Below are 14,056 nucleotides of genomic sequence, written 5' to 3' on the forward strand. Positions count from 1 at the left end.
TTCCTCCAGCACTGGCATTCGGTTTTCATCTTCTTCCGTGCGTTTTAACTTTCGGTGTCCTCATGCTTAAATCACTTCGATCACAGAAGCCCACAGATAGTGCTGATTGCCAACACTCCAAGAAAGCTAGAGCGGTTTCCTTCGGTGCAGCGTCCGACGGCGTAGACCAAGATGGGACACCTCCTAGACCTACCGACTGAGCTGCATATCCAGATTATCGAACACCTCGTTGCCAACCACCATTGCAAATGGCCATTGAGAGATATCCTCATCCTCGCCGCCGCCTCACCTGTCCTCAGAAACGTGGTATTGCTTCAAGTTCCAATAGAACACCGACTACGAACCCTCGGCTGCAAGTGGCCGCTGGAAGAGATGCTCAGCATCGATGGCACCTCAAGTAGGCTCACAGATGTGGTACTTCTCCCGATCGACCGCCGACTCCAATTACTTCCATGCAAGTGGCCAGTGAAAGACATGCTCAAAGTCGCCGCGACATCAATTGCGCTCAAGAGTGTGGTTCTTGCGCCAATTGATGAACGACTGCAAGCGCTCGAGGCAGAAAAGAAGTCTGGTAGGAGAAATAGAAGGCAGAGGTGGCGCTTGAATGAAAAGATGAGGCCTATCAGGCAGATCAAGAGCTGGATTGAAGAGGGGTTGACGTTGGACTTGCCGCGGACGAGGGAGAGAAGTGAGTATGATCTTATGCGAACGCAGATTCGAGGCGAGAGCAATCGTTGTTGCGCGGCTTCCCGTGCTGAGAAGTGTTTGGTATGCGCTTGAGTGGGATAGGATCGAGGTCGTTGCTGCTCTGCAAAATTGGAACGTGACATGATCAAGGTTGAGTCTTGGGAAGGCGGTGGATATGATGATGATGCTCTTTTGGTGATAAACATGAAGCAAGCTGGAAGAGACCTTTGGCTTTGTCGTTCCACATCGCAAAGTTGTGCTGGGAGGTGTTGGTTACTGTCGCAGTCCATGAGCCATTACGCTGCTTGCTGGCGCTGGATGTAAGCCGGCTTTGGAGCTGCCGATGAGATTCAGTCCAGATTGGCATAGAGTTCTCGTTCATGAACGCTATGTGAGCGATTTGTGAGCCTAAAGAGTCGGAAAGTTGTGTGTCTCTGATGCTCGAGTGAAGATTTCGGTGAAGCACACATGCGCCTGCCAAGCCAGCAAGACAAATACTAATGGCTTTGTATCTCCTTCTCTTGATCTGGTCCTTTGGTTTTCGTATGACCGAACAATCGCAATAACTTGGCCTCAAATGGTCCGTCCAGCCAGGGAACGACTTTTCGCAGTAAGTCAACAACGTGTCTTTGCTATACCATCTGATGACTCCAGCAAACCATGGCACGACTCATGGATCTCTCGCCAGAGATACACCACGAAATCGCGCGGTACCTGCCAGTTCTCCGTGGTAGCTCCAGAGCACTTGCTAGAACCTCAAAGTACTGGGATCAAGTTGTGCACAACATCATTCGCGAGACCGAGCGGAAGGCTTGCAGAAACCTGGAGACGTTAGAGGCCCAGGCAAGCGATAGCCTCGTCGTCCATATGCGCATGGATTACGCCAAGGAGAGACTGCTTAAGCTTTTGAAGCAGCTTCAGGTGGAAACGACTCATCAACGTCGCAGGCGTCATGCTATCCCTCAGGAGAAATGAGACCAGGTACGGCAGGTCGAGGACAAATTCGTTGCAGAGTCGCGCCGTTGTTTGTGAATACTGACAGATGCGACTTGTTGACGCACCGCAACGATGAAAAGGAAGTTGCGGACCTGATACCAGCGATGTCGAAGCAGGCAAGGTAGACGGTATGAAGCCGAGGTTGCGACCGGCGGGTGATGTCGCTCAAAGTATTGGGAAGAAACAAAAGGCTGTCGATACTGGACGAATCTTGGCTTCAGAGTCCCGAGTGCTATCACAGATCGCAGATTTTGCTCTCCCAATTCTTCTCCTTTACAATACTCTCCGCAATTCCAACAATCTCCTTCAACATCGCCTCCATCTCCTCCAACGTCAGCTGTGCATCGTCCCAGCTCGGCGCAACCTTTACCTGCTCGTTCTTCAATTGCACGCAATTCCAAAGGATGCCCACATCTGTCCGACTCACTTGCTGAACCTTGCGCAGATTCTTAAGCTCTGCCTCCGAGGTGCCCGGCAACCAATTGAAGGTCTGACGCCGCTGCACTTCGATCATGGTTTCGCCGTCTTCTCCCAAGGCAGCCGCGATGTCGCCGAAGGGAGCATGTGCGTGCTTGTTCAGTAATTCTTGCTCTTTCTGTATACGACTCAGTAGTTCGAGGACTGTGCATTGAGGGGCGGCATCGACGGATATCACGGCGGCTTGAAAGGTCGGCCCGGCGATATTCATCGCTGGTGGCATGAGTGCGTTTTGCCACTCCTCGAGGAACGGCCATGACCTTGCGGCTTGCAATTGTGCGAATAGAGCAAAAGGTCGGCCTGTGTGTCGCGTGTTAAGGAGTACGAGAGCGGTTTTGACCACCGTTGACGCTTCGATTCCATGGACGCTCTTCAAATGTTGGATGCCTTCCAGGTTACAGGTTTCCGAGAGCCCTTCGGCACCTTGACCACTGTTGGGACCTGCTGGTTTGCGGGCGGGACCGAGTTGGCCTGTGGACTGGTCTGTCCAGCCTTCGGAGCTGCCTTTGAACCATTCGGGTGCTCTTTGAGTAGGAAACAGGGCGGAGCGCTTCGAGCGGAGACCTTGCAACCTTTGGACGTGGAATGCCACTGCGCGTCTGGCGGATTGTGATGTCCTCAAATTGTAGTGATGGTAAGCGTATGCTTTGTACTGTACGGGGCTGGATGGAGGAGTGGCCTCGGGATCTCCGAGTAGCACATCCAGGTCTTCGATGAAGAAGGGCAAGCTGATACCATCGAAGGCTGAGTGTTGACCTATGTAGACCATGGCTGTGCATTCCTCGTCCCGGATATGGGTGAGCAGAATTCGGAATAACGGACCTGGAATACATGCATGGTCTATCTCAGGATCGTTCCAAGCTAAACGCTTCAGACTCTCTGCTGTGTCGACGGAATCTAAGATGGTGATGCACTGATCGTACCACTTGCGGGAAGGACGCACCACGACGTGAAGACAAGTGCCATCGTCGAGCCTGACTGCCATTGTGCGTAGCATATCATGGCGTGAGAGGGTACCTTCAATGGCTCTGCGTGCATTCTGTAGGTTGGTTCTGGAGCAAACCCAAGCATGGCGATGATTGTTGCTTTGTGGCCGCCGCTTTCGGAGATAATGCTCCTGGAAGCTGTACATCGGCAACACATCTTGCACATCTTCCCAGTCCAAGCCTAGTGGCTTCAATGTCGCCCTGCAAACGTCTATGGTGTGCTGAGCGCGAACATTGTCGCCCTGGGCATGTATCATTTCTTCTGGAGTTGGTGGATCTTCACTTGGTGGGAATGGTTGATGGTTTTGAGGCTTACCAAGGCTGTCGCCAGAAGCAAGAAGAGTCGCCTGTGCTGATGGTGTAGCATTGTCCATTAGCTCCTGCACGCGTAAAGACTGGCCAGTCTCCTTCTGTAGAAGTCTAGGGAAACGGCCCAGTGTCAGGCTGTCAGCCCACACATCTATGGGCGAATCTGGCGTGATCGTTCCTTCGCTGACACCGAGCAGCCGGGTCCATAATCGAATCAGCACTTGTGTTAGCTCCCCGACGTCTCGTTGTCCATTCTGCAATGGGCTGCGTTGTTGCTGCGATTCATTTTCCAGATATTGCACAACTTGCTCTTGCAATTCATTCTTCTGGACCTTGCCGGTAGACGTTTTGGGAAAGTCCTCCAAGCCCAACTTGTTAGTGTCGATAATAGACTCAAGTGCAAAGGACGGTCCCAAATTCTTGACGAGATCCTCCGTGACTACCGCTTCTTCTACTTCTTGGCCTTCTTTCTTCTTGATTACTGCCACAGGCACTTCACCAGCGACTTCATCCGGAACACCAACGACATCTGCTGCAAGATCGAAGTCCCTAAATAGCAGATCTTCGATTGCTTTGGGTGAGATGTTCTCCCCTCCATGGATGATAAGATGTTTGTAACGACCAATGATGGAAATCTCTCCGTGTTCGGTCATGATTGCCTTGTCGCCAGTTTTCACCCATGCACCTAGTTCGTCTGTGTAGAGAGTGCTGTCTTCTCTCTTCGTAGATCCATACCAATACTTTGTGATCACGACGTTGCCACCAATATGGCATTCCCCTGCCTGCCCGCGTGGAACAACTTTTCCTGTCTCAGGGTCGCAAACCCGGATCTTCACACCAGGCAGAGTGATGCCCGACGTCAATTCTTCCGTAACATAAGTCGGAAGCTCATCATATCTCCTTCCAGCTGCTGGTGCAGCTTCGGTCATCCCGTATGATTGGCATACTTTCTGCGCACCAAGAGCATCCTGGAAACTCTTCAGCTCTTCTGTCGTTACCGTCGCGCCCGCAACGACTACGTGTTTGAGGCACGTTGTATTCGTCTTACCAAGATCAGGGTGGGATAACAAAGAGGTTAGCATGGAAGGGACGCCCGCCAGATCCGAGCACTGCTCATCTCGTAGAGCTTTGAGGGTTGATCCAGCGTCGAAATATGACGAAGGATGGATAACCGGAACCCCAGAGATCAGAGACATGTATATCTGGCTGAGTCCAAATACTGCAATCGTCGTTAGTCACGGCTGACTAGCTTTTGGGAGTGGCACAAGTGATTCCTTACAATGGGAAGGAGGAAGATGAGCACACACAGTCCTAGTCTTGTCAAACAATTGTGTCCACGTGTTGGCTCTGAGATTTGCTGTATATGATCGATTTGTGTGTGGACAGCCTTTTGGTAGAGACGTAGTGCCACTAGTCATCAGCACAAGTACCACGTCGTCCTCGGTCCTGGTGATTTCCAGATCATTTGGTACCTGCTCGTGAATTGGTGCTTGCAGGAAATCACCAAAGCTCTGCCATGAATCAGGTGCTTCTTCATCGTGGGACGAATCGGCTATGAGCCTGAGGTTAAGCGTCTGTAAGGACTCTGAAGAGGATGTTGTCAACTTCTTCGCCGTGGTCGTGTTCTCTGCTATCACCACCGATGGTCCGACCACATCAAAAACGTTCCTGACTTCCTCGGCATTGCCGACTGTCCTCGGATTCAGTGGAGCAAATGGACAATTCAGTTTGACCGCTGCCTTGAACGCAATGTGAAACTCGATGCAGTTTGGGAGGAACGCGACAATTCTCATGCCAGACCGTACGCCAGCTGCCACCAAGGCCACAGCAAATGCAGTGCTTGCGCGTGCCAACTCCGCATGGGTCCATTTCAGATAGGGCGAGCTGGTGCTGCCACTAATTGCGGTATACCGATCGCCATCCTGGTGCAAGCATGTCACGGCGGTTCGCGAGCTGTATTTCTCTTCTGCTTCAGACAGCAAGTCGTGTAGGGTAGTAGGCCATGGCCCTGAGAGTTGTTCGCCCTGTGCCTCGGATAATGGTTCTTTCTGCATGCCCATGGCTTCGCAAAAAGCGTCAACCTCAAGAACTAGAACGTATGAGGGAAGTTTCTTCACAAGTTCAAGCTTTTTGAAACACGGCCGGGACTGGTGGCAGGTCCCACGAGCTTCGGCGCATCTGAGCTCTAGAGGTTCTGTGTAGATCATCCCAAATTCATCTTCGACGGACACGGCCCACCAGACGGCATGCACCCATAGTATCATACTGCAACAACATCGTGTCACAGAGGGTCTTGCTTGGGCGAACGTCGCTAGAGTCGTAACGCCAAGTTGCTGGATTCCGTACCAATGGGATTGTCAGACAGCGAAGAATAGGTAGATGGTTCTCGTAAAGGTGGATAGCAGGCGATTCAACAGTTCCACATCCGACATTTGACTTTGAACATCACACGATTTCGGAATGGCTAGAAGTACTGATGCTCCCAAATGGAGCTCCATTTGACTAAAGCACCACACATAGTAACGTCATTCCGGAATGCGAGCTCAACTGTACGTCAGACATCGAGTTAATCACAACGAAGCTGGATCACCTTGACACGATGCCGATGCTGCTACTCTAAGGTAAAGGAGGTAATATTGCCGACGTTGCAGACGCGAAATGAGATAGTACTGCAGGACCTTCGAGAGTTTCGTAGTCCTCATACTGCACACTTGGTCGCTATTCCCGAAGGGACAAAACCCAAGCTTTGACTCGTCCCTTCTCCCGATAGGGTATAGTTTGGCCTCAATTTGAGTCAAGCATATACTCACCAGGGCAGAACTCCCATAAGCGTCGCCAGGTATGCTCAGGAGACTCAAGAACCAACGCCGGTCACGAGCACCTAGCATCGACCGCAGTATACGTGGCAGCCTCGAAGTGTGACCTGAGCAGGGAACAAGCAAGGTAAATGATATGTAAGAGTCGTATACTACTGATGAAATCCACCGCCATAGCAGACACCTCGAGGAGGCACAGCCGGCATCTCTGCTTGAGCGCGCGGCGACTCCCATGACTTTACCTACAGAATTTCATAGCCGAAATGCCTCGTCCTACTTATTGAAGGAGGCAGATACCTAACAACTGGCAGCCTAGCGCACCTCGACCACGTATCCACGTACTGATCATGCCTGGTCCTTAACTGCTTCTCAGGGGGGATATGAAGACCTCGATCGAGAACATAAGCGTCTGTGGGCAGCAGCAGATGGGGGCTCGAAAATTGAGGGAATTCCATCGCACAATTCGCAAGACATGGCGGCACGACTCAGCAGCCATCTTCCGCTTGAGTTCTGTTGGAGGTCGCCGAAAAGCTGCTTCAGAATGGCGTTTTAGGGTCGAGGAGAGGCACACGATGTCTGGACAGAGTTAGAGTATAGTGCTCTCAAAGCACTGTCGACACAGATTACAAGCGCACGATTATCTAATGAGGGATCAGGTTTGCGGAAAGTGAACCATTTGCATTTGTGTGCGCAAGTGGAAGGAGGGAGGCTGGAGCAGTGATTTCCGACGCAGTCAAGGTTGACCTTGAGATCGGTTTTGCGCAGATGGTGTTAGGCAAGGGAAGCATTCGGATAATCGAACTCGTTCATATGTTCTTTCTGTACAGTGTCGTGCGCTAAAAGGTACTGAATGCGAGGCAGGATTACACCCTATCTCCTCGGTCGAAGTACTCCCACTGCCCTGGCGGCGACTTCTCCTCGAGGTCTTCCCATCTGTATATTGTTAGCATTCTCAACTCTCCTGTCCTGGACAAGAAAGACCTACGCTCTGCTAGCCAACATCTCGTCAACCAGTATCAGTTCTCCTTCCGCAACCTGCAACACCTCCTCAATCAGACCTGCGCCGATCTTGTTCTCGACCTCGTTGATCCTACGCAATGTGTTAGCTCTTCGTCCTGTCCGCGCAGTACATCTACATATGTGCCACATACTGATCAGCAGTCAAAGGCGGCTCGATCTCCAAATCTGACACCTTCGCACGCACGCCCTCCACTGCCTCCTTGTCCGTCCTGAGAATATCTCTGACAACATATTCAGACTTCTGATCCGCTTCAGTTTCTGTGCCTGGCCCTTCCCTCCTTGCATCATTTCTTGTCACCGCGCCATCCCAACTGATCTTCTGCTGCACCGATTCCTGTGTATGTGTCAGGCTACCGTCATCACGCCTAAAGCTTCCGTAGGCTTCAGGGTTAGCCTCGATTGCTTTCGTGACTCGTTGTAGCCACTCTTCATGGCCAGGCGGTTTGATCTCTTCGAGAACCTTCATGCGGTGTTTCGTGAGAGCTTCGCATGACTGTCTGTAGACTGATGAGCTGGGTAGCTGCTTCAGCTTTTGCAGTGTCTGTGAGTATGTGTAAAGAAGAGCTGGCCGCGGCGAGGGATGTGTTGGTAGACCTGTAAGGCCTGTGGGTGTGTTGGCTTCGAGGTACCGGGCCGCCGATTTGACAGTTGCGTGGAGCTGCCGTGAGGGTCGCATGGTGATGAGATTGCTCCTAGAAGCTGTTTCGAGAAAGGTGTGACTGCCTTGGTTACTGACTAGAGTTGTATGGACTTCTGCGCTGTGCAAGGCAGGCACGGGTACTTAGAGGGAAGTTGCGATCCTGACGTTCATGTCGGTCTACCTGCCATTTTTGGCAGCTCTAAGCTGGCGGAAGGTGCACTTGAACGACAAAGAGCAACCGTACTCCTCTGCTACGCTACTCGACTGACTGCTCGTCCGTAATGGCAATCTGAATTCACACGTGAGAATCTGGGGATTAGCTGACGAATCGGAGTCTTGGTTGGCTTTGTCGATTGCGCCTTGGTTCAGGGACGATCTGCCACCCCTTCTGAACATTCTGGTCCCTCACTTGATCCGGGCGGTGCTCATCCCACTCACATACACTCGCTCAAACATCTCGAAGACTCAGCCTAATAGACCGTAGGACCACATTGTAAACATCGCCACTGAACATTGTTCGACGATCAATATCGCCCTCTAGAGCCTATTACACATCCCCGACATTGCGCGTCGACTGTTACAACCACCACGATGAAGCCAGCAGTGCTGGCGTGGGCGCTCTCCGCCCTGGCGCTAGTGAACGCGAGACCGAAAGACTTTGAGCCCGCGAAAGCAGAATTACTGGCTGAGGAAGCAGTCCAGGGCGACACGCCTGCCGATACAAAAGAGGCAGTCGAGTACACAGTATTCAATGGCATCCAGGTACCGCCCATGAAGGATATCAAGGGCGAGGAGTTCGCAGAGACGATAAAGGACGGATATTGGTAAGTGCCATGCGCCGGAAGAATGAGATGAGGCTGACTTTCCAGGTGGGTGAAACACTACTCTCCCTACTGTGGCCATTGCAATGCTATCAAGCCGCATTGGCAGACGCTCTACGAGTTCTACTACACCGAAAGTCCGCTCGATAGCGCAAAATCAAAGCCAAAGGACTCCCATGATCTGGATGCGCCGAACAGTTTCCACGGTTATTACAACTTTCATTTTGCTGAGCTGAACTGTGTAGCATACGGCGATATCTGTCAGCAGAATGGCGTACAAGCATGGCCCACGTTTTTGCTGTTCAAGGACGGGAAAATGATCGAAAAGTACAATGGCGGACGATCGATGGCCGACTTTAGTGGATATGTTGAGGAAAAGCTGGAATCTATCAGGCCAGGTTCAAGACCTGTCAAGGGTGTGAAAGTGCCCAAGGCAGGCGCCAAAAGTGTCGAAAGGGGAGCAACGCCACTGTACGCTGAGGACAAAAGCAAGAATGTTGACAAGGGCAAGGAAGCAGGCGAGAAGCAGAATGATAAGGCTGCCCAGACTGTCACTTCTGAGCTGGCGAGCGAGACTGCAAAGTCGGGTAGGAAAGACAAACCAAAGACAGGTCCGACGCCGAATGTTCAGGGCGTCTCGGTCCAATTGACTGCTGAGTCATTCCAGAAACTGGTTACGACTTCGCAAGAGCCATGGTTTATTAAGTTCTACGCTCCTTGGTGTCCCCATTGCAAGCACTTGGCTCCAACCTGGCAACAGCTTGCTCGCGAAATGCAAGGGAAACTCAACATCGGCGAAGTCAACTGTGACGCAGAGCCAAGACTGTGCAAGGATGCCCGAGTCTCAGCATATCCAACCGTCTACTTTTTCCGTGGCGGCGAACGAGTCGAGTATGAGGGTCTCAGAGGACTCGGAGATCTGATGTCTTTCACTCAGAAAGCGCTTGACAGCAGCGTGAAATACGTCGACGCATCACAATTCCGAGAGATGGAGGAGACAGAAGATGTCATCTTCGTCTACTTCTTCGACCACGCCACCACATCCGAGGACTTCGCAGCACTCGACCGCCTAACGCTCAGCTTGATCGGCCATGCGCGGATCGTGAAGACAGATTCCGATATCCTCGCCTCAAGGTTCAAGATCCACACCTGGCCGAAACTCCTCGTCAGCAGAGGTGGCCGACCAAACTACTACACAGCCCTCTCGCCCAAAGACATGCGCGACTTCCGCAGAGTCCTCAACTGGATGCAGAGCGTCTGGCTGCCCCTGGTTCCCGAGCTAACAGCCACGAACGCCCATGAAATCATGGACGGCAAATTCACCGTCCTCGGAGTCCTCAACCGCGAAGTCCCCGATGAATTCAAAGAGAGCAGACGAGAACTGCAGAGCGCCGCAATCGAGTGGATGGACAAGCAGACACAACTTTTCCAGCAGGAGCGCCAGGAGATGCGAAACAGCAAACAGCTGAGGATCGAGGAAGCGCAAGATCGGAATGATCAGCGTGCACTGAGACAGGCGAAGAGTGTGGCGATATCTATCACGGAAGATTCCTTTAAGAAGCAGGTCCGCTTTGCGTGGGTGGATGGGATCTTCTGGGAACGGTGGTTGAGGACTACATTCGGTGCGCATATTGATAATGGAGAGCGGGTTATCATTAATGATGAGGAGGTGAGTTGTGCCCATCCGGTTGTCTTGGAATCATGCTAACACAATGCAGAACCGCCGCTTCTGGGACGTCACCGAGACAGGCAACTGGATCACACCTTCACGAGTCTCGATTCTCGAGACACTGTCAAAGGTCACTGCCGACCCGCCGAAGATCCAGTCAAAGAGCTCGATTGGCTTCATCGAGAACATTTTCTTCCAGATTAAGAACAGCTGGGTGTATCATCCGTATGAGAGCAGTGCGGGTGTTTTTGTATTTTTGCTTGTGGTGTTGTATGTTGCTAGGACGACGGGTGTGTTGAATAGGGAGAAGTTGAATGCTTGGGGGTTGAAGGATAGGAAGGGATATTTCCAGCTGAATGGGGATGAGAAGGGGTTGGGGCTGTTGGGTGGGCATGGAGGTAATGGGAAGGCGGATTAGCTTATTGGCTGAGACTGCGTATGTATGAAAACATGATTATTGGGACATCTAGATCGTGCCAAGCTGGATGGCAAGGAGGATTGTGCATAGCGGTGGCGTATGGCTCTCGGTGATCGATGCAATGGCTTGTTGCGTTCTTCTTATCCACAAGAAGTTGATAACAAAACCCTGTCCTCCAGAAGACTTCAAGTTCAACATGATCAGACTGAACAATTCTGACCGAGGATAGGGCCTGAGGGATACGTTGGTTGCATGGAGGGCGGCTTCGCCCAGTTTTGACTATGGTGCTGTACCCTTGCTGAATGATAACTTGATAAGTGACTGTGTGGCCAATGTACCCGTTGCTATTTTCTTCATGAGAGGTCGAAGAGATGACGCATTTCTCGTGTGATATCGACCAAAAGGATTTCACGTCAGTCGGTGATGACGTGAACGTCTCAGCTGTATTCAGACTGGTTCGAGCCGATGTGGGTGGATGTTCCACTCATCAAGTTGTGCTTTGGTCGAAGCCATTTCAGGCTGAGCACCTGCATCGACGAGAATCGCAACGATCCGACGATGACCATACTTCGCAGCTAGGTCTAATGCACTGTCGTTCCAGGCATCATGGTTGGGCACACCCGCACCTTTCGCGAAGAATTTCCGCGCCAGCGATTCACTGCCACGTGCTGCTGCATACACTAAAGCTCCGGACTGCGCGCTTTCTTGCATATGGTCAAATTGCGCGCCCTTGTCAAGTAATGCTTCAAAAGTGGTTGGCATGATCTTGTCGTATGCCTGTTGAAGCGGATGTCGACCCGAAAAGCCATCGACATGATTAACATTAGCTCCTGCCTCGATCAGTAGCAAGCTGATGTCCGCGCTGCTGCAGTGATTGCCAGGTTCAGGGCGGTGTTGCCATGCTTATCTTCCATCTCTAGGTTGACCTTGTGAGCGATCAATAGCTTGACGAGATTACTGTCGTTCTGCCCTACTGCTTCGTGAAGAGCTGTAAGACCAGTGTGATCAGCATTATCTATTTCATATCCCGCGTCTAGCATTAGCTTGATAGCGTTGATGTTTGTCTTAGCAAACTGTGAAGTGATAGCTGTATCTCCCCAATCATCTCGAGCGTTAGCATCAGCGCCTTTCTGAATCAGCCATCGTTGCACTCGACGGGCTATCTCGCCCTTCGTCCGGAAAGCCCAATGCAGAGCTGTGGAATCCAAACAATCCTTCGCATTCACGTCAAACGGACGTATTTCATACATTCGTTCTAGTACCAGGTCGTTACCTCTGTAAGCTGCGACGTGTTGGTCCATAATACTGTCGTCCGGGAAAGGGGGATTTGCTGCCAGGCTGTAATATCTTCGAAACCATTTTCGGACAGGATCCCAGGTGTAAGTCGAGTCACAGAGTGATACCGCCTTGTCAAGCAGGGCGCCATCATTCATGGCAAGCTTGCCCTGGAGATGGGTAGCCCAGTTCCAGTAGGAGTACTTGACAAAAGCACCACTTTCACGAACGCCAGGCCGCGATCTGAATTTGAATGCATTTCTTGGCCACCTGATATCGCCAACGTCGTAGTATGCCGAAAAGCGGTCCAGTAGTATATAATCAATGGTCAATCGTGCCATGATATGATCGCACTCGTCTTCAGTCATGGAAGCTCTCCATGCTTTATCGCTTGAATCCTGGTTCTGGGACGTGCGCAAAAGGAACCCCTTGGCTGTTTGGTGAATAAAGAAAGATCCGGCGATCGTTGATGAACACAAAAAGACCACACCAGTCTCGAACGCGCTTCTCGAAATGTGACACATTCACAGAAGGTAGCTCAGAGGTATTGGACGCCCCCATTGAATCCACAGCAACGGCCAACGCCATTTCTTCGGTGCTCAGAGGACGTCTGGCTGCCAGTATGAGACACAAAATCGTCCTCACCATGGCGATCTGGCCAGGTTTGACTTTACTGAGTATGCGCTCATAAGCGTCCTCGACTGAGGACGGAATTGTCTCAATCTTGACATTGTTCGGGTCGAAGCTGTTATGGAATGCCTCTCGAATGTCATCAACTGCTAGGTGGAGCCAAAGGTAGGTACGATGTCCCATATCGAGCAGGATCGCCAGCAGTTGCGCTTGCTTGTCTGGAAGCAGGTCAAACTCTTGGGCCAGGGCCTCGACGCGAGCCTTGACAACCATGTCAATCTCGCGGTGAATCAAGTCATTCTCATCCTCGCCCCGAAGCCTGATATGAAGCAAAGCATGCTCTGGTATGCGTTCGAACCACCGCTCAACGTTGTCGTAAGGTCTGCTCGTAACGAGGAATTTCACATGTGCTTTCACTGAACCACTTTGTTAAAGGTCGCACAAGAGACCGATCAGCTCGCGCCGATCGGCATCACGGCTTTCATCAAGGGCATCCACAACGCAGATGATCGGGGCTAGGTCACCTTCAACGTCGAGAGCGGCATTCTGAAGAACTCGCCACAAAACGGCTGGCTCTTGTGCAAATTTGTCTGCTGTACTATCCCATACAGAAAGAGCGTGTCGAAGCTGATCTGGTTGAAGAATGAACAGCTGATGAAGGATTGCGCAAAGCGCTGTGCTGAGACGTGATTGTTCGTCGTTGTCCTTAAAGAAATAGTAGCATACTGTAGCTCCAGGATAGATCTGAGGTAAAAACTCATCTATCAAATACCGCGACAGTACTGATCTGCCGCAACCGGGGTCAGCTGAAATCCAGAGGAGGTCGTTGTGTTGCGATTGGTGCCATCGCTTGAATTGCGCATTTTCTGTGACCCATTCACACGTCCCCGCTGCTCGTCTGGGGTTGACATTCTTCTGTTGCTCGTAATTGCTAGTCTTTAGTGCCTGGTGGCATCGTCTTTCATCGTCAGAAGGTGTAATGTGGTTGTGCACATCGCCCAAGTGCACGCGCGCCTGGTCGTTGATACTAATCGACGGAAAAGAGTGGCCGACACTCTCAGGCGTCGCCATGTCCCAGCCAAAGTTCGGAGCTTGTCATTCAGCCAGCTACAAAAGTGCAGGTCATGGGCATCTGCCATTGGTGTGCCTCTGACGGCTCAGGTAAAGCGTCAGTTGATGGCGATAACCAGATCGAATGAAGATCGCGAACAGAAGACTTATCTGCATTCACATGCTCAGCGTCAGCGACAGAAAGTCGTCCTCGTGGTCGCCATTGTAGCGGCCAATGAAAGCATGCCACAAGCGATTCAGC

General features: G+C 51.6%; 6 protein-coding genes across 6 annotated transcripts; 1 reads left to right on the forward strand and 5 right to left on the reverse strand.

Annotated features, from left to right (window-relative positions):
* Positions 1 to 1,918: 1,918 nt before the first annotated feature.
* On the reverse strand, positions 1,919 to 5,515 carry PMZ80_010904 (NRPS; the record flags this gene model as incomplete). The annotated part of the gene is made up of 2 exons (XM_064879292.1): positions 1,919 to 4,674; positions 4,735 to 5,515. The coding sequence occupies 2 exons, from the start codon at positions 5,513 to 5,515 to the stop codon at positions 1,919 to 1,921; spliced, it is 3,537 nt and encodes a 1,178-aa protein (XP_064724875.1).
* A 1,619-nt stretch (positions 5,516 to 7,134) lies between these two features.
* PMZ80_010905 (uncharacterized protein) lies at positions 7,135 to 7,967 on the reverse strand (the record flags this gene model as incomplete). Its single annotated transcript, XM_064879293.1, has 3 exons — positions 7,135 to 7,204; positions 7,257 to 7,361; positions 7,423 to 7,967. The coding sequence occupies 3 exons, from the start codon at positions 7,965 to 7,967 to the stop codon at positions 7,135 to 7,137; spliced, it is 720 nt and encodes a 239-aa protein (XP_064724876.1).
* A 555-nt stretch (positions 7,968 to 8,522) lies between these two features.
* PMZ80_010906 (uncharacterized protein) lies at positions 8,523 to 10,839 on the forward strand (the record flags this gene model as incomplete). Its single annotated transcript, XM_064879294.1, has 3 exons — positions 8,523 to 8,755; positions 8,801 to 10,421; positions 10,471 to 10,839. The coding sequence occupies 3 exons, from the start codon at positions 8,523 to 8,525 to the stop codon at positions 10,837 to 10,839; spliced, it is 2,223 nt and encodes a 740-aa protein (XP_064724877.1).
* Positions 10,840 to 11,286: 447 nt separating this feature from the next.
* On the reverse strand, positions 11,287 to 11,601 carry PMZ80_010907 (uncharacterized protein; the record flags this gene model as incomplete). The annotated part of the gene is made up of 1 exon (XM_064879295.1): positions 11,287 to 11,601. One exon carries the CDS (start codon positions 11,599 to 11,601, stop codon positions 11,287 to 11,289), a length of 315 nt encoding a protein of 104 aa, XP_064724878.1.
* A 77-nt stretch (positions 11,602 to 11,678) lies between these two features.
* Positions 11,679 to 12,455, reverse strand: PMZ80_010908 (uncharacterized protein; the record flags this gene model as incomplete). Its single annotated transcript, XM_064879296.1, has 1 exon — positions 11,679 to 12,455. One exon carries the CDS (start codon positions 12,453 to 12,455, stop codon positions 11,679 to 11,681), a length of 777 nt encoding a protein of 258 aa, XP_064724879.1.
* Positions 12,456 to 12,498: 43 nt separating this feature from the next.
* PMZ80_010909 (uncharacterized protein) lies at positions 12,499 to 13,815 on the reverse strand (the record flags this gene model as incomplete). The annotated part of the gene is made up of 2 exons (XM_064879297.1): positions 12,499 to 13,160; positions 13,221 to 13,815. 2 exons carry the CDS (start codon positions 13,813 to 13,815, stop codon positions 12,499 to 12,501), a joined length of 1,257 nt encoding a protein of 418 aa, XP_064724880.1.
* Between the last annotated feature and the right edge of the window lie 241 nt (positions 13,816 to 14,056).

The sequence above is a fragment of the Knufia obscura genome (assembly GCF_036327395.1).
Source record: "Knufia obscura strain CCFEE 5817 isolate CBS 148926 chromosome Unknown scaffold_22, whole genome shotgun sequence".
In the NCBI taxonomy this organism is placed as follows: Eukaryota; Fungi; Ascomycota; class Eurotiomycetes; order Chaetothyriales; family Trichomeriaceae; genus Knufia; species Knufia obscura.